We start from the raw sequence: 21,780 nt of genomic DNA, 5'->3' as shown, positions 1-21,780 counted from the left end.
TTTGTTTAAGGGAAAAATATGCCATCCTCAAATAGATGAGATTAAAACCAATATTTACAGTAAGAATTATGCAAGTTAGATCATATCTATTCAGTGGAATTTTTTTACATTGGAATATCTAGTAAAAAATGTGAGTGTTGGATACTATAGTGGAAAATCCGTATGTTGTATATATTTTTTTGTGGCTGGGCTTATAATAAGTGCTATTTAAGTGTTTTTTTTTGTTTTGTTTTGTTTTTATTAAAGATTTTTTTTTTTTTTTATTCATGAGAGACAGAGCGAGAGAGAAAGGCAGAGGGAGAAGCAGGCTCCCAAGGAGCAGGGAGCCCGATGCGGGACTCGATCCCAGGACCCTGAGATCATGACCTGAGCCAAAGGCAGACGCTTAACCATCTGAACCACCCAGGCGCCCGCTATTTAAGTGTTTTAAGCCTTGTTCCAACCTTAAATCAAGAAAGGATAAGGAAAAAAAAAATCTGTTAGTGTAATTACCAATCACATTTGAGTAGCCACAGGAACCCACAAAGGGACACAAGGAAACGTTTGGGGTGATGGATATATGTTTATTACCTTGATTGTCGTGATAGTATCATGGGTATATGCACATGTCCAAACTCATCAAATTTATACATTAAATATATTGGTTTTGTATATCAACTATACCTAAGTAAAGCTATTCTTTTAAGTGTGAGTACTAAAAATATATTTATTGTGTACATATCAACATCCTGCACAGACTGCTGCCAAAAGCACTTAGAAGATTATAGGTTAAGGGGTGCCTGGGTGGCTCAGTCAGTTGAGCATCTGACTTTTGATTTCAGCTCCGGTCAGGATCTCACAGGTTGTGGGATCAAGTCCTGTGTCAGGCTGCAAACTCAGCAGTCAGCTTGAGATGCTCTCCCTCCCTCTGGCCCTCCTCACCCACATACGTACACATGCGCACGTGCTCTCTCTAATAAATAAATCTTAAAAAAAAAGATTACTGGTTAAATAAGGCTACTTGAACACATTTAACTCTGGTCCCTCCCTAAACTTCCTAAAATTATAGTGAAGGAATATAAAAATGTATAAAGATTAAAAAAACAAAATTGGAGAGGGGATAGTATCAGATGTCAACAAAATTGTGGAAAGTGGAAAGCACATCGACCAGTGAAAAGGGACTTAACAGAGAAAGCTAAAATTTGCTTTCCTGTAGGTGGGGGAAGCCAATAAGAAGCAACATGATTTTCCAGAGAACCCCCAGAAAAGCTCAGAAATTGGAAGTCCTCCTTAAGGCTGGTGTGTAGGATGGGACTAAAAACAAGGAGAGTACCTAAGTACTCTTTATATAGAGTACTTAGAGTATTAATGAGTTCATGACACCAGATTCCTTACATTAAATTGAGCAAATGACTGCTTCTCCCACATTTGGGCATACAAGAAGGATTTACTCTGGAGTAGTTGAACCAGGGAGTCTCTGGATTCAAGGACAAGTGCCTTACTGAAAATAGGAATTTGTATGCTAAATGGTAAGATCCTTCAGCTCCCTTGCTCCCAGATTGCTGGTGGGAGACAGAATCTCTCTCTTGAAAAACTAACCAATCCAAGAGATGAAATGTATACTTATTCATGGTGTGGCCTACCAGTGATTTGCAAGGGCTGTATTCAGTCACCATGAAGTTAGACGACAACTAAGCCACAAGTCTCAAGCCCTCCTCCTTACATATATGTAGACATCTTCCAGTCATTTTTAGTACTCCATTCTTTTTTTTCCCCAAAGATTTTATTTATTTGAGAGAGAGCGAGCGAGAGAGTGAGTGAGTGGGGATGGGGTGGGGCAGAGAGAGAGGGAGAAACAGACTCCCTGTTGAGAGGGGAGCCCGATGTGGGGCTTGATCCCAGGACCGTGAGATCATGACCTGAGCCACCAGGCACCCCCTGCCTCCTATATATAGTTCCTAAGAAGCAGCTGAGGAAATGGCCACCAAAACAAGGAAGTGTAACTAGAAAAAGTAATATGGGACCTGGAAAACAGAGTGACAGAGGAGAGAACGTCATCAGCTCTGTGGTGGCCTAGGTAGTCGGTGGTATACACTGGAGCACGAGGCCCAAGGATCTGAGAGGAACATCTGTGGTATTGGTAATTACCGAAGTGCCTGATTGGTCAATTGAGAGGAGGTGTACAAATCTGCAAGAAAGTTCGAAGAAGGGCTGAATTACTGATGATACATAGAGAACTAAGCCATCTGAAACCCAAGGCAATTTTAGAGAAAAACAAGAAGTTGTATCAGAAAATATAGGAAATCATGGTGTCATCTGTAAGAATAATATCTATAGTCATAAGATTGAGCTAGCTAAAAATTACAACAGAACATTATTGAGAAGATAGAAAAGATACATAGGAAGACAATGGAGAATGTGTGAAGTAGATCAAGAAATAGTAGTTTATGCATTTTGAAATATTTTGAAATAATGGAGATGAATCTTAGAAGCAGCTATTTAAGAAAGTTGAAAGGTCATGTGTGGATAGCTGAAGGGCTGTGGAAGGAGACTGCTGTTTTTCATTAAAATTCTTGTATTTTTTTTTTAATTTTTTAAGATTTTATTTATTTATGACAGAGAGAGACAGCGAGAGAGGGAACACAAGCAGGGGGAGTGGGAGAGGGAGAAGCAGGCTTCCCGCAGAGCAGGGAGCCCGATGTGGGACTCGATCCCAGGACCCTGGGATCATGACCTGAGCCAAAGGCAGACGCTTAACAACTGAGCCACCCAGGCGCCCCTAAAATTCTTGTATTTGTAAACAGTGTACATGTATTACCTTATTAAACATTAAATTTTGTTTGACAGTGTATAATTTTTTATTCATAAAAGGATGACCATTCTTATGATGCCCTTTTCTTAAATGTTTTTCAGTTGCCTTGTAGAAGGGGATGCCAAGGAAGAAATACTTCAGCCACCAGAACCTCATCCAGTGCCACCCATCTTGACACCCTCTCCCCCTTCAGCTTTTCCAACAGTCACTACTGTGTGGCAGGACAACGACAGATACCATCCAAAGCCAGTGTTGCACATGGTTTCATCAGAACAACATTCAACAGACCTCAACAGAAACTATAACAAATCAGCAGAACTTCCAGGGAAAAATGAATCAGCTGGTGAACAGGTGGATAAAAAATTGGAGCGAAATTTAAGTTTTGAGATTAAGAAGGTCCCCCTCCAAGAGGGACCAAAAAGTTTTGATGGGAACACACTTTTGAATAGGGGACATGCCATTAAAATTAAATCGACTCCACCTTGTATAAGTGATAAAGTCTCTAAGTCACAGGAATTGAGTTCAGGGGATCTAAAAGTTGATGATGTTTCTCAGAATTCTTGTGCGGACTGCAGTGCAACACAGTCAAATAAGGTTCCACTTACTCCACCAGAAGAGTCACAGAAGAAGTCAGGCACACCTCCAAGGCCAGACCGCTTGCCTCTTGATGAGAAGGGACCTGTAACGTGGTCTTTTCACGGACCTGAAAATACCCTACCCAGGCCTGATTCATCTGAAGGCAAACCCTCAGATACCCACTGTCAAGCAATGAAAACTGTGAGTCTAACACCAAGCCCCACAACACCGATTGAAACCCATGATACTGCAAATCAGCATAACAGTTCCCCTCTGTTCAGAGCACCCCTCAGTTTCACTAATCCTCTTCACTCTGATGACTCGGACTCAGATGAAAGAAACTCTGATGGTGCTGTGACCACGAATAAAACTAGTATTTCAACAGCAAGTGCCACAGTTTCTGCTGCCACTAGTACTGAAAGCATTTCTACAAGGAAAGTATTGCCAATGTCCATTGCTAGACACGATATAGCAGGAACAGTACATTCAGGTGCTGAAAAAGGTAATAACAACATTATCTAACACTTCAGTATTTTTACTGTGTGCCAGTCACTGTTCTAAGCAACTTCTCTGTATTAATTCATTATGTTTTATTCCACATTTCGCTCTAGCGCCTACAGCAAAATTTCATTATTTTACATACTTTTTTTTAAAGTAAGCTTTTATTTATTGTTACCTTAATTTGGTTAATTGCATTACTAGGTTTTGTGTTTCCCAAGTATTTCAGTTGTAACTGAAAATGTTTGTGCTTTTTTTTTCTCCTGTGTTATAGTTTTTAGTATTTTATGTGGGTCAAAGATTTAGCTGACTGAATAATTAGAAATAATTTAGGGAAGATAGAATTGCTTAAAGTAACAGTGACATAAATAATGTGGAACGGCTTGATTGGCCATTTAATTTCATCCACGTTTATCACATATACTAGTTCATCTTCTTTTTATGCTTGTTTAACTACAAAATACTTTTAAAAAAAATTCTCTTCACAAAATACTTGCAAATGCAGCTACTTTCAACTCAGAGATTAACCAAGAAGCAAAATTGCAACTACTCAGCAGAATACAGGAAATTTAATTCAGTCAGTAGTGAATGTGATATATCCTCCTTATCTAAGTCATTGATACTATTATTTAATTAATGACTCTCTTTTTAAAACTGTCTTAGGGGGGCGCCTGGGTGGCTCAGTCGGTTAAGCGACTGCCTTCGGCTCAGGTCATGATCCTGGAGTCCCGGGATCGAGTCCCACATCGGGCTCCCTGCTCGGCAGGGAGTCTGCTTCTCCCTCTGACCCTCCTCCCTCTCATGCTCTCTGTCTCTCATTCTCTCTGTCTCAAATAAATAAATAAGATCTTTAAAAAAAAAATAAAATAAATAAAAAAAATAAAACTGTCTTAGGTTTTCAAGGTAATATGTGCACTTGGTTCCCAAGATGTATTATTGGTTGTTGAAACTCATCTTTAATCTACTAAAATAATCCTGGCTGCCTTCTTAAACAGGCCATAAAGTTGACAGCAAATGTAATAAACACAAAAGCTATTACGGGTAGATTAATTATCAGTGGTCATTTACTTGTCAGTGAACTTTGATCATGACTTACATAGGCTGGTATTTACAAAGTACAGGCAAAATAAGTACTGTGAACTTGAAAGATAACTTTCTTTTTGTATTTCTGACCTAGTAAGTACCACCCATACTATGGTGCTTTTATTTTCCCCAACTCACACATACTGTTTTTAATCCAAAGAATGTATCTGGTAGAGTAGGTGAGAATCTAAGGTAGTTTCTTAAATTTACAGGATTCTCTGTATTCTTCTGTGTGTGTGTTTAAGATTTTATTTGTTTATTCCAAAGAAAGACGGGGGTGAGGGAGAAGCAGTGGGAGAGAGACAGGCAGACTCCGTGCTGAGCACAGAGCCCATGCGGGGCTCGATTTCAGGACCCCGAGATCATGACCCAAGCTGAAGCCAAGAGTTGGACACTTAACCGACTGAGCCACCCAGGTGCCCCTCTTCTGGATCTTCAGAAGATAATGGTTACCACCATAAATATTACTTTACTAGTTTGCCATAATTTAAAATTGTTAGTATCTTTTTCTTTCTCCACTTTGGAGTTTGCAAAATAACTGCCAAGTTGTAACTACGCAAGAAAATGAGTTGAAAAGAAATTTTCATTTTAGGCTTTTGTAGCATAGCAGGCATGCATCTTATGCTTAGGAAATATATTTCTTTAAACCATTAGTAGAAACAGAATTTGGTGTGAGGGCAGGGATATGATAATGCTCATTAAAAGTTATTGCTACCTGGGGCGCCTGGGTGGCTCAGTCGTTAAGCGTCTGCCTTCGGCTCAGGTCATGATCCAGGGTCCTGGGATCGAGTCCCACATCGGGCTCCCTGCTCGGCAGGAAGCGTGCTTCTCCCTCTCCCACTCCCCCTGCTTGTGTTCCTGCTCTCGCTGTCTCTCTCTCTCTGTCAAATAAATAAATAAAATCTTAAAAAAAAAAAAAAAAAGCTATTGCTACCTGACCAGTCGATGGTAACAGAAGGAGTTCTTAACTATCCTTCCACAGCATTTTGTATTTTAAAGTCCTCCTGCTGTACACCAGCTCACTTGTATTCTCTCCATTTTATTTGTATGTCAAGGCAAAGATAGCTATAAATGTGATTTGTGGTTTCTTTTTGCCCTGTTCTAACAACGCTAAATGAGTTTGGTATTAACTGAAAACTGTCCTGTGTAAGTATTCTGTGCTGTCAGACACTTGACTACAAGCAATCCTATTTTTAATGTTTAGTTATTTACTTTATAGATGAACCATTGGCATAGGAATTAGTTTTTGTTTGCTTGTTTTAGAACTTGTTAAGTAATTACACAGAATAATTGTGTTTTGATACCTAAAACAACCTTTTACGTAAGTTACTACCTGACAAAAATTCCTGGCTATGAATTCTGATTTTAATACTGACTCAGGCCTCCTGAAAGATTTCTCAAACTTGTCTACACTAAGTCCCCATTCAGCGTATGATTTGCAAAAAAGCCTGTGTAAAATGTGCAGTCTCTGGTTGGATAACCTTTAAAACAGCAGTTCATAACATAGGAAAGGCGATACAGAAATCCAAGAATAACATGGGGCTGAGAAGCAAGAGCTGCAGTTAGAAAATAAAAGTCTTTAAGAATAAAGACTGTCAAGAGAAAAAGAGGTATAGAGTTTCTGGAAAGGTAACCTGATATTTAATGTAAACTAAGCAAGACTGCCTTTCCTGATTTGTTCAATTATGAAATGGCACCACAATGTGAGATTATGCATCCCTTCCTTCCAACAGCCATCTCTTCACTTGTGAGCTGTTAGTAATATGAGGGCAAGGGGAATAATGGTGATGGCTCTAGTTATTACCAGTAAATGAAGTAGATTTTCTTTAGTGGCTTAACTTTACATGCAAGAGAGAGTTCCAGTACCAGTGATAGACATATAAAGTAATGGACTGGAATTCTTTTCTCAGCAGGACCTAGAGGCTGTATTTTCTTGGGTCTTTAGTTAAATAAATATAGGAAGAACACGAGCAATCATACCTGGCTCATGCTAGTTGAAAATTAAAAAGGCTTTGCTGATTTTTCAGTCTCTTTAATACATAGCCTGTCAGATGATACAGTTAAATAGCAAAGTATTATGGCAAGATTGTTCATTTTTTAAATCTTTTTTTTTTTTTTAAAGGTTTTATTTATTTATCTGAGAGAGAGAATGGGAGACAGAGAGCATGAGAGGGGGAGGGTCAGAGGGAGAAGCAAACTCCCTGCCGAGCAGGGAGCCCGATGCGGGACTTGATCCAGGGACTCCAGGATCATGACCTGAGCCGAAGGCAGTCACTTAACCAACTGAGCCACCCAGGTGCCCCAAGATTGTTCGTTTTTTAAAGAGAACAGTTGTCAGGCCCAGACAAAATAATATAGGATTCTTACATTTCCCTTTCTTCACCCCATCCTTCCTAAGCTGAGAGTCCATACACGGAATTATATCCTCATATTTGCTTTCTCTACCGCCAGTGAAACCTCAAAAGATCTAATACAGGGGTGCCTGGATGGCTCAGTCGGTTAAGTGGCTGCCTTCAGCTCAGGTCATAATCCGAGGACTCTGGAATCAAGCCCCACGTCGGGCTCCCTGCTCAGCCAGAAGCCTGCTTCTCCCTCTCCCTCTGCCTGCCGCTCCCCCTGCTTATGTGCGTGCGTGCTCTCTCTCTCGCTCTCTGTCAGATAAATAAAATCTTAATCTATGTCGTAAGCTAACTGATGAGGCTCACATCGTGAATTATCTTTTCCAGGAGTGAATTTTGTTTTTACTGGTGAAAAGCTTTAATATAGCTTCAGTCAGTATTCTCAGAGCAGTTTATATGCCGCTGTTCAGAAGATTTTAGGCATTTAAATAAATGACCATTCAAAAAAAATTAATAGATTAATATATATTAGAAAAATAACACTTCAAATTTGTTATTTGTCATTACTGTTTGAAATATGACCCAAAAAAATAAGTAAATAAAATGTGACTAAAGGACATAGTTAAAAATGAGTGGGGTTTAAAAAGCAAATAGGACAGATGGTGGTATATAGTATGGCAAAATTCATGAAAGGAGTTAAACAATTGATTCCAATTTGGGAAACACTGGCTTAAGTCAGGTGGCCCAAGCTTTCCTTCGTGGACTCAAAGCATCATCTGCAAGCCTAACAGAGAGGTCCCTTGCTTTCTACTGAAGTCTGCGTTCAGACTCAGAAGCCAGAGTGATTACTGTCTGCAGGGTGTCAAAGTCAGGAGAGAGTCATTTTCTCTGTGTGGTGGTGATGGAGTTCATTCCGCTTTGCTCATTAAGCTTCATAATTTTCTTGATAATGAGTCAAGCAGTAAGGATTTCTTGTTCGTTTTTTGCATTTTTAAAAACTGGTTCTCTTATATACTTGTGGAACTGATTTTTAGAATGTCAAAGTTTTCTTGTTTAGATAACAAATTCATTCTTTAATGAGTTAATATTCTTTAACAAGTTCATAATTTGTCTGAATTTTATGTATTTAATATAGATGTTGACGTTAGTGAAGATTCACCTCCTCCCCTACCTGAAAGAACTCCTGAATCTTTTGTATTAGCAAGTGAACATAGTGAGTGTCTCTTCTGCTTTTACATACTTCATACTGTAATAATAAACTCCAAAAAACATGGCTGATTTTAGTCTAGTTGCTACTGAATTGCATAATTAAATTCAAAAGGTTTGAACTGATACTGACAAATGTTTTTAATTCCTTGTATGAAAAATACTTTTTATTTTTTTTAAATACTTGAAAATATTTTTTATTTGCTAAGATTGCTAAAATGGCTGCATTTATGTTACTTAAATTTAGTTAAATTCAATTATAATTGTATTTGCAAGTTGTTGTCTTTTCATTTCACTAAATATAGTACTTATTTATGAAAAGGCATTAATTGCTTCACTGGGTGCCAGTTTAGGTAAGTAAATATTTAAATTGGGTTGTAGGTGGGCATCAATTCAGTTGGTGTTAATTGAGGGAGACTTTAGGCCACATGAGTATCAGTGAGAACTGGGAGAAAGTGATCAAAGCCTTCATAATATACTTCTCTGTCTCTTCTTAAAAAAGAGTACAGAAACAGCTTTAACATATTTATAGTGTCTCATGCTCAGTGGGGTCCTCCCTAGCCTTATCTGAGTTACATTTTATCAGTATTACATTAATTTCAACTGATTTCAAGACTGTTAAAAACAGTGAAGCCATATATACTACAATACTACCAGATGAGTACATCTAGGTCTGTCACGTGTAGATTACAGTGAGCTTACAGTAACAATAAACTCTGATGACTGAATTAATTAAACTTTAAGAAAGGAAACTTAAGGGGATTTTCTTGAATTAATAGAGAATATTTTATGGAAGTGATAGTTTCTAAAAGATTTATAGGGTCTGTTTTTGTATCGTACTTTAATGCAAGAAATTCAAGAATTAAACATGTTAATTGTAAGATTTCATTTTTCTCAGATACACCTGTGAGATCTGAATGGAGTGAACTTCAAAGTCAGGAACAGTCTGAACAAAAAATATCTGAAGTGAGTCCTTTTGGGATTGGAACAGCTATATACTCAGTATTTTTGCTCTTTTGTTTTGTTAATTTCTTAGTTTGTTACAAAAACTGTTACCTTAAGACTATTAATCACCATTTCTTTTGCTAAGATTTTAGATGAAAAGTCTATATAAAATGTGATAGGAAATTTTTTAAAAGGGCAACATGAGATACATATGACCATGACTTCAGAGTGTCATTTTTCTAGACTGTTTTTGAAATTTGTAAATTATGCCATGTTTTAAATCATTTTGGAGGTGTGACTAGAACAGGAGTTACATTTTCAGGGTCATAATACTTTCTTAGATTTTGTTCCTCCCACTATAACACTAAGTACATAGTCCCATCCTTTGGTTTGTCTGGTCACAAGAGGTTTCCTTTCACATTCAGGAAATGTTTGGTAGCTAAATATATTAGTCATGGGAAATACCATTGTTCATCAACATTAATATTTTTCATATTTCCTCCATATTTTAATATCCCCCAAATTAGGGTACATCTTACAATTGATTAAGAAACATAATATACTTTACTTGGCACATAAAATAGTGGTAACCTATACTAACGATGTTATGTCTTATGAATATGGTAGAGGACTGGCAAAATGGAGTTGTATGGTCCTTTGTGTAGTAGCTCCTGCATTTTCAGTTTCCATCTAGAAGGAAGAAATAGTTACCCTGTCTTTTTCATCTCAGTATAAAATACCATAACATTTAAAAATTTTAAGCCTAATTGAAAACACCATTGTTTTCTTTCCCTTTGACACTGAGAATTTTAGTAGATCTTGCTTTCTTGGGATATATACTCAGACCAAATTTTCTATTATTTGTTATAAAAGGGATATACTGTAATAGCTATTAAAATGTCTTCCTTTTAGGGCTTGATAACCTCTGGAACTGAAAAATATGGTAAGTTAGATTTTGTTCCTTTTTGTTAATAGATTACATAGATTAATCTCCATAAAATAGCATGTCTCATGGTGTACTGAACCTGAACTATGCAGTATAATTCTTTTAAATTAATTACTGTATCAGATATTATTAATCTGGGAAGTAACAACATTTATTCTTGGTAGTTACAGGCTAATGGAGAAAACATTATTTTAAAAAATATTTTTCTGTGTTTTAATCTCTGTTGTTTATAAAAACACTTAGAATCTAGATCTGACAGTGATTTGAATAAATGTCCCAAATTCATCTAGGTTATTGAACGAGGTCCCTAAAAATCAGTTGTTTGTAATTCTTCCTTTTAGCACTTCTACATTTGTGAAGACCAGTAAGATTATGTAGCTCAGCCCCGTGTTATAATGCCAAGTTAGAAAATTTTTCTGCCACATTTCTTTTATTATCATGGTAAAATACATCAAGTTATTATTAATTCCTATAAGTCAGTGACCATGAAAGCAGCTCATCAGACATTCTAGCCTATACAATTCCCCCAATTCATCTGTCATCGCTGCCCTTGCCCTCCCTTCTACTTTAGCTGCCCCTTCCCTGCATCTTTGCCTAACGGGGCTCCATTCCCTCTCATAAATTCTTACTACTCTTTGTCTCCTTTGCTGGGGCAACGTGTCATAAGGAAAAGAACAGAAGCTTTAGAGTCAAGCCCACCTGGTTTGGAATTCCATTTTTACCATTTTACTTAACTATGTGACTTAAGTCACCTCATTTTAGCCCTGTTTTGTTTTTGTTTTTGTTTTTCCTCTGTGAAATGGAGGTAATAATAGCACCTGCCCTGGAGCATTGTTGTGAGGAGTTAATCAGATCACATTCATGGAATATCAGCACTGTGCTCCGCACGTGATAGGCACTCAAATGGAAGCCAGGCTATTGTTACTGTCTTTATTAGTACTGCCGATATTGCTGGATCCCTGGGCCCTTTATTTCTTAATGTATGCTAACTCCTTTCGGGATTCTCTTGTCTAGCCAGTCTAGACACTGCCCTCCATTACTCTAGTCATACTCAAAATTAACCTCCACTTTCTTGCTCCTAACTCGCATACCATTTTATTTTATCCCTTGAAACTCCTGAATACTGCTGAGGAACATCATTCCGCTTTACAGATTGAGCCTACAACTCTAGATCTTCATCCATAGTTGGGCCCTTAGCTTTGCTTGGTTATCTTATATGCTCTAGTTGGTATCCTTTCTATTTTCCTTGAATTTTCTAAATCTTTTTTTTTTTTTTAAGATTTTATTTATTTATTAGAGCGAGAGAGAGAGAGAGCACAAGCAGGGGGAGTGGCAGGCAGAGGGAGAAGCAGGCTTCCCACTGAGCAGGGAGCCCGATGCGGGGCTCGATCCCAGGACCCTGGGACCATGACCTGAGCCAAAGGCAGAGCTTAACCAACTGAGCCACCCAGGCATCCCAAATTTTCTAAATTTTTAATTTCTTCTGGGCAACACTCTCGGGTCCCCTCCCTCTTTGGGAGCTTTGTACTATCCCTCAGTAAACTTCGCTTTGCTGCCCACCAAAAAAAGAGTAAGTAAATAAATAAAAATAAACCTTTTAATTTCTTCTGAAATCATCAGTCCTACTCTTACTCAGTAGATGACCTTTTACTTCACTGAGAAAATTGAGGCCTTTTGACTGGATCATCATTTCTTTCTAGAAGCCAGTCCTGAAACCACTAGTTTCATCGCCATGCCTCTCCTCTCTGTCCCCATTGCTCTCTACATCATTTTACTATAAAACTTACCACACCAGTATAATAATAATGTGCTTGTCAGTCTCTCCTACTAGACTAGGCCTCGGGTTCTTTTTGTTCTGACCTTGAGCTGAATGAATAATTTTTAGGTTTTTCAAGAGTTGTTTAGGGGTCTCTGGCTGGCTCAGTTGGTAGAGCATGGGATTCTTGATCTCAGGGTCATGAGTTTAAGCCCCACTTTGGGTGCAGAGCTTACTTTAAAAAAAAAAGTTGTTTAAAAACAAAGAAACAAAAATCAATGAAGAATATGTGGCAGAGACTGTACGTGGCTTGCAAAGCCTAAAATAGTTATTCTCTAGCCCTTTATAGAAAAAGTTTGCTGACCCCTGTCTAAACTATAAGCACTTAAGGACAAGGATCTTGTATTCTTTGACTCATATTCCAAGTTTCCATAAAAGTTTAACAAAATTTCTCATATTACTAATCTTAGGCATCAGTAATTAAAGAAGTAAACTAAAATTTAAGTGATGTAAAACTTTTTTTTTTAAGATTTTATTTATTTATTTGACAGAGAGAGAGACAGCGAGAGAGGGAACACAAGCAGGAGGAGTCGGAGAGGGAGAAGCAGGCTTCCCGCCGAGCAGGGAGCCAGATGCGGGGCTCGATCCCAGAACCCTGGGATCAGCCGAAGGCAGATGCTTAACAACTGAGCCACCCAGGCGCCCTGATGTACAACTTTCAAAGAAAAGAATTACGTTAGAAGCTGGTAGTCCAGGGGCGCCTGGGTGGCTCAGTCGTTAAGGGTCTGCCTTCGGCTCAGGTCATGATCCCAGGATCCTGGGATTGAGCCCCACATCGGGCTCCCTGCTCAGCGGGGAGCCTGCTTCTCCCTCTCCCACTCCCCCTGCTTGTGTTCCCTCTCTCGCTGTGCCTCTGTCAAATAAATAAATAAAATCTTTAAAAAAAAAAAAAAAGCCAGTAGTCCATTAATTAACTATGAACTTGATTGTTGTTGATTTCCATATAATGCATCTCACTTGAAATTATTGCCTTAGGACATTGGCACATAGTACAACTACCTTAAGGAAATATAAAATGGCAAGATTGAGGTTTATTAAATTAAGAGCATAAGGAGAATCCATACATTGCAGAATAACTCACTGAAGATTTCTACGTGCCCTCAAGAACACCTAACACATTTTCCTGTGTTCACTACCATTGTATTTATATGCATCTGGGCCTCTGAAATTATAATACCCAAGAGAGAAGAAACTTGCTCTTTTAACTCAATACAGACATTAAAATAATTAGAGGATTCTACATATGATGCTACAAATGATGCTGATTAACAAATGGCTTTATTTTGCATTTTAGATCATCCAGCCGGAGGTATTCACACAGAGACTTGTACAGAATGTCCACCTATTTTCAGTAACAAGAAAGATCAAATATCAGAAAGTCCAACAGAGGCCACAGATATTGGTAATTTGTTTTCTAAATAATTTTAAAACTAGTTATGTAGTTAATGCTGGCAAGAATGAGAAAAGGTTATTTGCTGTCATTTCAGGCTTTCCTGAAGGCAAAGCTTATCAGACTTTTTGCTATGATTTATTCAGGTTCTTAAATGAACTACCCAAAGCAAATTAAGAGTTTTTAGTAAATTAAAATATATTTCTGGACACTGACCAATTACTGTGGTGTTTTGACTACAGGTTTTCGTAACCGCTGTGGAAGACCCAAAGGACCAAGAGATCCACCTTCAGAATGGACATGATTCAGGGAGCTAAAAGACACTTTAAATTATACTGGAAAATTCAAGTGCCACTGAAAGCCAGATTTATAGTATTCCATCTTAAAAATGTGGGACTAACAGCAGTGTAGATTGTTACCTTAGTATTTTTTTGCTGGGACCGTCTACCTGCCTTATACTACACTTAGGAAAAAGTATTACATACGGTTTATTTTGTAACTTCAAGTATTATTGCCTTAATGTCTCTTAACCCTGTTACACGCTGCTTGTAGACATGTTAATATAGTAATACTTTTATGATAAACTGAGTTTAAGGACTACTCTTTTGCTAATGTTTTATCATGTATGCATTATTTTGTATATGTACAGGGCAAGTAGGTATATAATTTCATAAAGTTGCAGTCATAAAATATTATTAACAGAAGATGTAAGAAATTTCTGCATGGTCTAAATCTTTGTGTACCTTATTTGTAAATTATTTGCCCTGAAGTTTTAGAAAATAGTTTCTGAATTTTAAAATTGCTGGATTCATGCAGCCAGCATTGCAGGTTATCAGAGATCAAAGATTGTAATAATAATACATTTTGTAAATTGTAAGCAAAAAGTTATTTTTATATTATATACTGTCTAATTGTCCACCCTAATTGCCCTTGTTTTCATCTAGTCGTGGAGATTCAGTAAGTGCCTTGGAACAATATTGAATTCTCTTAGCTCGTGTGTGTTACTTTAATATTTGAACTCAAGTGGGATTAGAAGACTATCAAAATACATGTATGTTTCAGGATATCTGACCTGCATTAAAAAAACAAAAACAATTTTACAGTGCCTCCTTGTCTTGGTTTTTCATTCCTCATTCCTAGGAAATTAGAGTTAGTATCTACCTTCCTGCTGGCTCAGCCTTTAAGTCATGAGTGTGAATGGGGTTTAAACTCTTAATTAAAGAATAGGGAGCACCATCTGCAAAAACATGGCTTCGCAACTCCCAATACTGCTACTAATTCTAATACCCTTGAGTCAGCCCTAGGCAGCCTTCTCATTACTGTCTACTAAGATCCAATAAAACACCAAGCAAACAGAGGCTAGGAAAGGGGTTTCTTCCCACTCCACAACTGGAGCATAGCTCCCCATCCGTAAGTCTCAAGTTTGAATTCTGACACCAGGGATTGAAGTTAATGGATGTCTGTATTTTCCCTCTGTATACAAAAGGAAGAAGAAATTATGAGACTAATAGGATTACTGTAGAGGAGAAAATAATACTATAATTTCTTGTCAGTTTTTCTTTAAGCTCAATGGTTTTCGTGTTCATTCCTTAGAATCTCACATTTTCCCCATATATTTTGGTCATAGGAAATGTGAATACAGGGGACCCTTGACATTCACAAGATACAGACGTCTCTGTAGCATATCATTTTCCTAAAAAAATTTAAACTGAAATAAAATAGAACTGAAAAAAATATTTAGCTCCTCTACACACTTGATGATTTGTATAATATGGTACTAAAATCATTTACAAACATTTTTTTGTTAGGAAGGAGTTGCTTGGAACATCTTCATTGAAAAATAACATGTATTCAGGGGAGCCTGGGTGGCTCAGTTGGTTAAGCGACTGCCTTTGGCTCAGGTCATGATCCCGGAGTCCCTGTGATCGAGTCCCGCATTGGGCTCCCTGCTCAGCAGGGAGTCTGCTTCTCCCTCTGACCCTCCTCCCTCTCATGCTCTCTGTCTCTCATTCTCTCTCTCTCAAATAAATAAATAAAATCTTAAAAAAAAAAAAGAAAAATAACATGTTTTCAGAAGAGTGCAAAAATCCTAATAATCATCACAAAGTTTACACACCCGTGTGAGTGTGACACCATCCAGGTTGAGCAATAGAATGGGATCTGCCACTGAGATTTCCCCTTGGATTTCTGAGATTTGTTTATTATATGAGTAGCAGTCACTTATTTTTCATTGCTATAGAATTTTGCATTGTATGCATGTACCCCAGTGTGTCCATTCTGCTATTAACAGACATTTTATTTCTGGTTTGGGAATGTTACAAATTATGCTACTGTGAACAATTTTTTTTAAGATTCATTTATTTGAGAGAGAGGGAAAGAATCCCGAGTGGACTCTGTGCCGAGCGTACTACAAACATTTTTTAATGTGTTATTTGGGGTCCATATATATATATAAATCTGTTGGATATATATCAAGAAGTAGAATTTTGGGATTACAGTGTACGCATACATATTCTCCTTTAGTAGATACTGCCAGACAATTGTCCTAAATGGTTGTTCTAATTGTTATGTATTTCTTGGTATTGCCCTTAATTTTCATTTTAGCCTTCCTAATTGGTACAAAGTGGTCCTTAATGACAAATGATGTTGAGCACATTTTATGTGCTTGTGACTGACCCACGTGGATACTTTTTTTATGAACTACCTATTTTAGTTTCAAGGAATTTGTATTTTATATCTAAGACTACATTTTTTGGTTCAGGGAATGAGGTAATTTTTCCCCCATTGATCAATCACCATTTAATGCCCTTGCTCCACTGTTACATGGTTTTGTCAGGTAGCCATTGATACCAGTTAGGTATCCACTGATCTGTTATGTTTCTAGATTTTTTTTTTCTTTGCATTCTATTGCCTATCTTTAAGATGATATATATATTTTTAAGATTTTATTTATTTTTGGGGGGCACCTGGGTGGCTCAGCCGTTAAGCGTCTGCCTTCGGCTCAGGTCATGATCTCAGGGTCCTGGGATTGAGCCCTGCATTGGGCTCCTTCCTCAGTGGGAAGCCTGCTTCTCCCTCTCCCTCTGCTTCTCCCCCTGCTTGTGTTCCCTCTCTCACTGTGTCTCTCTCTGTCAAATAAATAAAATCTTAAAAAAATTTTTTTTTAATTTTTTTGAGAGAGAGAGCGCGTGTGACCACGAGCAGGGGGAGGGGCAGAGGGAGAAGGAGACTCCTTGCCGAGCAGGGAGCCTGACACAGGGCTTGATCCCAGTTTCCCTGGATCATGGCTTGAGCTGAAGGCAGACACTTAACTGACTGAGAACCCAGGCGCCCCTAGGATGATACTTTATTTATTTAAAGATTTTATTTATTTGACAGAGAGAGACACAGGGGGAGCGGGAGAGGGAGATGCAGGCTTCCCGCTGAGCAGGGAGCCCGATGCGGGGCTCGATCCCAGGACCCTGGGATCATGACCTGAGCCGAAGGCAGACGCTTAACGGCTGAGCCACCCAGGCGCCCCTAGGATGATACTTTAAATTCTGCCTTTTTCTAGCTTTATTAGCTTTCTCTTACGGGTTAATTTTTATATTGCCTGGGACACTTGGTAGAACAGTTACTCATTTTTCTTCTTCCATGTAAAGCATATGGTAAGCTCATTTGCATCTGAGATAAATCATTGCCAAATCCATCCTGCCTCTTTATCCAAAACTTCTACCTTGTCTAGCTAAGGCTACAAAGGCCTTTAAGATCTTTCCATCATAACACAATCAGCTTTCCTTTGGAAGCAGTTTTTCATAAATAGTACTTTTCATTCTAGTACTTTTTACTTTATGGACATTTTCTCTATAGATAAATGAAGAGCAATAAAGCCACAGTTATAGGTCAGTGCTGAGCCAGCCTCAGTCATTGACTAAGTAACTTAAGTATATATATGTATATTTTTTATTTTTTATTGTTATGTTAATCACCATACATTACATCATTAGTTTTTGATGTAGTGTTCCATGATTCATTGTTTGTGCATAACACCCAGTGCTCCATGCAGAACGTGCCCTCTTTAATACCCATTACCAGGCTAACCCATCTTCCCACCCCCCTCCCCTCTAGAACCCTCAGTTTGTTTTTCAGAGTCCATCGTCTCTCATGGCTCGTCTACCCCTCCGATTTCCCCCCCTTCATTCTTCCTCTCCTGCTACCTTCTTCTTCTCCTTCTTTTTTTTTTCTTAACATATATTGCATTATTTGTTTCAGAGGTACACATCTGAGATTCAACAGTCTTGCACAATTCACAGCGCTTACCAGAGCACATACCCTCCCCAGTGTCTATCACCCAGTCACCCCATCCCTCCCACCCCACCCCCCACTCCAACAACACTCAGTTTGATTCCTGCGATTAAGAATTCCTCATATCAGTGAGATCATATGATACATGTCTTTCTCTGTTTGACTTATTTCACTCAACATAATACCCTCCAGTTCCATCCACGTGGTTGCAAATGGCAAGATCTCATTCCTTTTGATGGCTGCATAATATTCCATTGTATATAGATATACCACATCTTCTTTATCCATTCATCTGTCGATGGACATCTTGGCTCTTTCCATAGTTTGGCTATTGTGGACATTGCTGCTATAAACATTGGGCTGTACGTACCCCTTTGGATCCCTACATTTGTATCTTTGGGGTAAATACCCAGTAGTGTAATTGCTGGATCGTATGGTAGCTCTATTTTCAACTTTTTGAGGAACCTCCATACTGTTTTCCAGAGTGGCTGCACCAGCATGCATTCCCACCAACAGTGTAGGACGGTTCCCCTTTCTCCACATCCCCGCCAACATCTGTCCTTTCCTGACTTGTTAATTTTAGCCATTCTGACTGGTGTGAGGTGGTATCTCATGGAGGTTTTGATTTGGATTTCCCTGATGGCAAGCGATGTTGAGCACTTTTTCATGTGTCTGTTGGCCATTTGGATGTCTTCTTTGGAAAAATGCCTGTTCATGTCTTCTGCCCATTTCTTGATTGGATTCTTTGTTCTTTGGGTGTTGAGTTTGATAAGTTCTTTATAGATTTTGGATACTAGCCCTTTATCTGATATGTCATTTGCAAATATCTTCTCCCATTCTGTCGGTTGTCTTTTGGTTTTGTTGACTGTTTCCTTTGCTTTGCAAAAGCTTTTTATCTGATGAAGTCCCAATAGTTCATTTTTGCCTTTGCTTCCCCTGCCTTTGGTGATGTTTCTAGGAAGAAGTTGCTGCGGCTGAGGTCAAAGAGGTTGCTGCCTGTGTTCTCCTTTAGGATTTTGATGGACTCCTGTCTCACATTGAGGTCTTTCAACCATTTGGAGTCTATTTTTGTGTGTGGTGTAAGGAAATGGTCCAGTTTCATTCTTCTGCATGTGGCTGTCCAATTTTCCCAACACCATTTGTTGAAGAGACTGTCTTTTTTCCATTGGACATTCTTTCCTGCTTTGTCAAAGATTAGTTGACCATAGAGTTGAGGGTCCGTTTCTGGGCTCTCTATTCTGTTCCATTGATCCCTAACTTAAGTATAACAGCCTCAGGTAGGACCTGTGGTTAAGATTTTTGCCTGAGGGAAATCACATAACTTTGTGTTCTAAATCCCTGGGGTCACTTAAAGTCATTGAAACTGTTAAATTCTTGAATGTGAAGAGTTTACTGCGTATCAGTTTGTCTTTTTATCTTCTGAGATTGAATTTACAAATAGGTAGCGTTAAGTTCTTACTCTTGTTTAGGTAACTAGATGGATATGAGGGAAAGGGAGGGTCTCTTGGTTCCCAGAATTCTGGTTGGGAAATGAAAATCTCAATTTTGAATACATTGAGTTTGGGATAACCCCCAGTACCCAGGAGGTGATGTCCTGTCCATAGGTAGATTTGAAGTTCATAAGAAGTGTCCAGACTAGAGATCAATAATAGGTAATTAATACAGCCAGGAATGGAACTACGAGGGCACAAAAGCCCCAGGGAGAATTTGATATTTAAATGAACTTTTGTAGTAATATTGCAAATCTTCACATTTCTATTTGTTGAAACTTGATTTAGGTTAAACATGGGCACTATCCCCTACCTTGGTGAATGGTGTCCTCTTTCTCCCATTACCCATACTAGTCATCTATCTGGTTTACTCTGCACTCTAAGCTCTCATCTCTTCAATCCAGCTTCCTCACTACAAAAGGCCAATCGGATTTGCTCATGACCTCTTCTAATAGTTACTTTTTCCCTAAAAAATCTTTAATGGCTCTTCACTGTCTATGGTAATATTTCTTCAAACTGTGTCCCAAGTTGTACTGCATTAGAATTTTTGGGAAGTGTCCTTAAAATTCGGGTTCCAGGGTCCTCCCCTGGAGCCAAATTAGAAGGGGAATAAGAAATGTGTGTTTTAGGGGCACCTGGCTGAGTCAATCGGAAGAGCATGTGACTTTTTTGATCTTGGGGTCGTGAGTTCAAACCCCACATGGGGTATAGAGATTACTTAAATAAATAAAACTTAAAAAAAAAAAGTGTGTTTTAGACGAGTACCATAGGTGATTCTGATGCATAATGCAATTGGAGAGCAAGGCCCACGGGATCAAGGCTAACAGCAGATGATGCCAGATCCCATCTAAGATCTGTCTGCTGCCGGCCTTTGCGGGCTTTAACTGCTTATACCTGTGCTCTGGTCATAATGAACTATGGCTGACCCTTGAACAACAAGGGTTTGAACGCCACAGGTCCAGTTATACACGATTGTTTTCTTTTTTTAAAAAAAATATTGATTTGGGGCGCCTGGGTGGCTCAGTCGTTAAGCGTCTGCCTTCGGCTCAGGTCATGATCCCAGGGTCCTGGGATCGAGCCCCGCGTCGGGCTCCCTGTTTGGCGGGAGGCCTGCATCTCCTTCTCCCTCTCCCACTCCCCCTGCTTGTGTTCCCTCTCTCGCTGTGTCTCTCTCTGTCAAATAAATCAATCAAATCTTTAAAAAAAAAAAAAAGATTGATTTATTTGAGAGCAAGTGGGCATGTGCTTGCACAGGAGCCTGCAGAGGGAGGGGCAGAGGAAGAGGGAGAGAAACTTGAGCAGATTCGGGCACTGAGCGTGGGGCCCAATATGGGACTCGATCTCCTGATTCTGAGATCACGACCTGAGCCAAAACCAAGAGTCGGATGCTTAACCGACTGCGCCACCCAGGTGCCCCAATACGATTTTTTTCAATACATGCAGTACAGTACTGTAAGTATATTTTCCTTATTGATTTTCGTTAAAAATTTTTATTGAAGTTTAGTTGACGAAGTTACATTAGTTTCAGGTGTAAGACATACTGATTCAACAACTCTGTGGTTATGCTATGCTCACGACAAGTTGTAGCTACCATCTTCAGCATTCAGTGAATGCTATTACATTACCATGGACAATATTCCCTATGCTGTACCTTTCATCCCCATGACTTATTCATTCTATAACTGGAAGCCTGTACGTCCCACTCCCCTTCACCCATTTTACCTATCCCCCCCCACCTGTCTCCCCTCTGGCAACCATCAGTTTGTTCTCTATTTATGGGTCTGTTTCTGCTTTATTAATTTGTTTTGTTTTTTAGATTACACATAAAAGTGAAAGCATATGCTCCTCGTCTTTCTCTGATTTATTTCACTTAGCATAATACCCTCTACATCCATCCATGTTGTTGCAAATGGTAAGATCTCATTCTTTTTTATCGCTGAGTAATATTCCAGTGTTTATGATTTTCTTAATAATATCTTCTTTCCTCTAGCTTACTTTATTGTAAGAATACTGTACCTCGGGGTGCCTGGGTGGCTCAGTTTGTTGGGTGTCTGCCTTTGGCTCAGGTCCTGGGATTGAGCCCTGTGTTGGGCTCCCTGCTCGGTGGGGAGTCAGCTTCTTCCTCTGCCCCTCCCCCTGCTCGTACTCCCTCTCTCTTTCTCAAGTAAATAAATAAATAAATAAATCTTTTGAAAAAAGGGGGCACCTGAATGGTTCAGTCGGTTGGGCATCTGCCTTCAGCTCAGGTCATGATCTCAGGGTCCCGGGATCGAGTCCCGCATCAGGCTCCCTGCTCAGTGGGGAGTCTGCTTCTCCCTCTGTCTCCCCCAACTTGTGCTCTCTTTCTCTAATATATAAATAAAATCTTTAAAAGAAAAAAAAAGTTTCCTGAGCCCCCTACACCTTACTTATACTA

At 38.9% G+C, this 21,780-nt stretch overlaps 1 protein-coding gene across 7 annotated transcripts in view; it reads left to right on the top strand.

Annotated features, from left to right (window-relative positions):
* The window catches only part of PTPN12 (protein tyrosine phosphatase non-receptor type 12), an 88,655-nt gene extending 73,970 nt beyond the window's left edge, over nt 1-14,685 (top strand). For 6 of the 7 annotated variants that reach the window (XM_064575375.1, XM_064575374.1, XM_064575377.1 and 3 more), the window contains 6 exons: nt 2,893-3,869; nt 8,423-8,500; nt 9,392-9,459; nt 10,351-10,381; nt 13,495-13,602; nt 13,833-14,685. In XM_064575375.1, coding sequence (XP_064431445.1) covers nt 2,893-3,869; nt 8,423-8,500; nt 9,392-9,459; nt 10,351-10,381; nt 13,495-13,602; nt 13,833-13,894 — 1,324 coding nt within the window. In that variant the 3' untranslated portion in view covers nt 13,895-14,685. The remainder of the gene's footprint in view (nt 1-2,892; nt 3,870-8,422; nt 8,501-9,391; nt 9,460-10,350; nt 10,382-13,494; nt 13,603-13,832) is intronic. The other variant, XM_064575379.1, reaches the window with a different exon arrangement.
* Nucleotides 14,686-21,780: the final 7,095 nt, after the last annotated feature.

This window comes from Mirounga angustirostris, unplaced genomic scaffold (genome assembly GCF_029215605.1).
Source record: "Mirounga angustirostris isolate CCGP_5_RB_7025 unplaced genomic scaffold, mMirAng1.0.hap1 SCAF_12, whole genome shotgun sequence".
Classification (NCBI taxonomy): domain Eukaryota; kingdom Metazoa; phylum Chordata; class Mammalia; order Carnivora; family Phocidae; genus Mirounga; species Mirounga angustirostris.
This window is presented reverse-complemented; position numbering and strand designations above follow the sequence as displayed.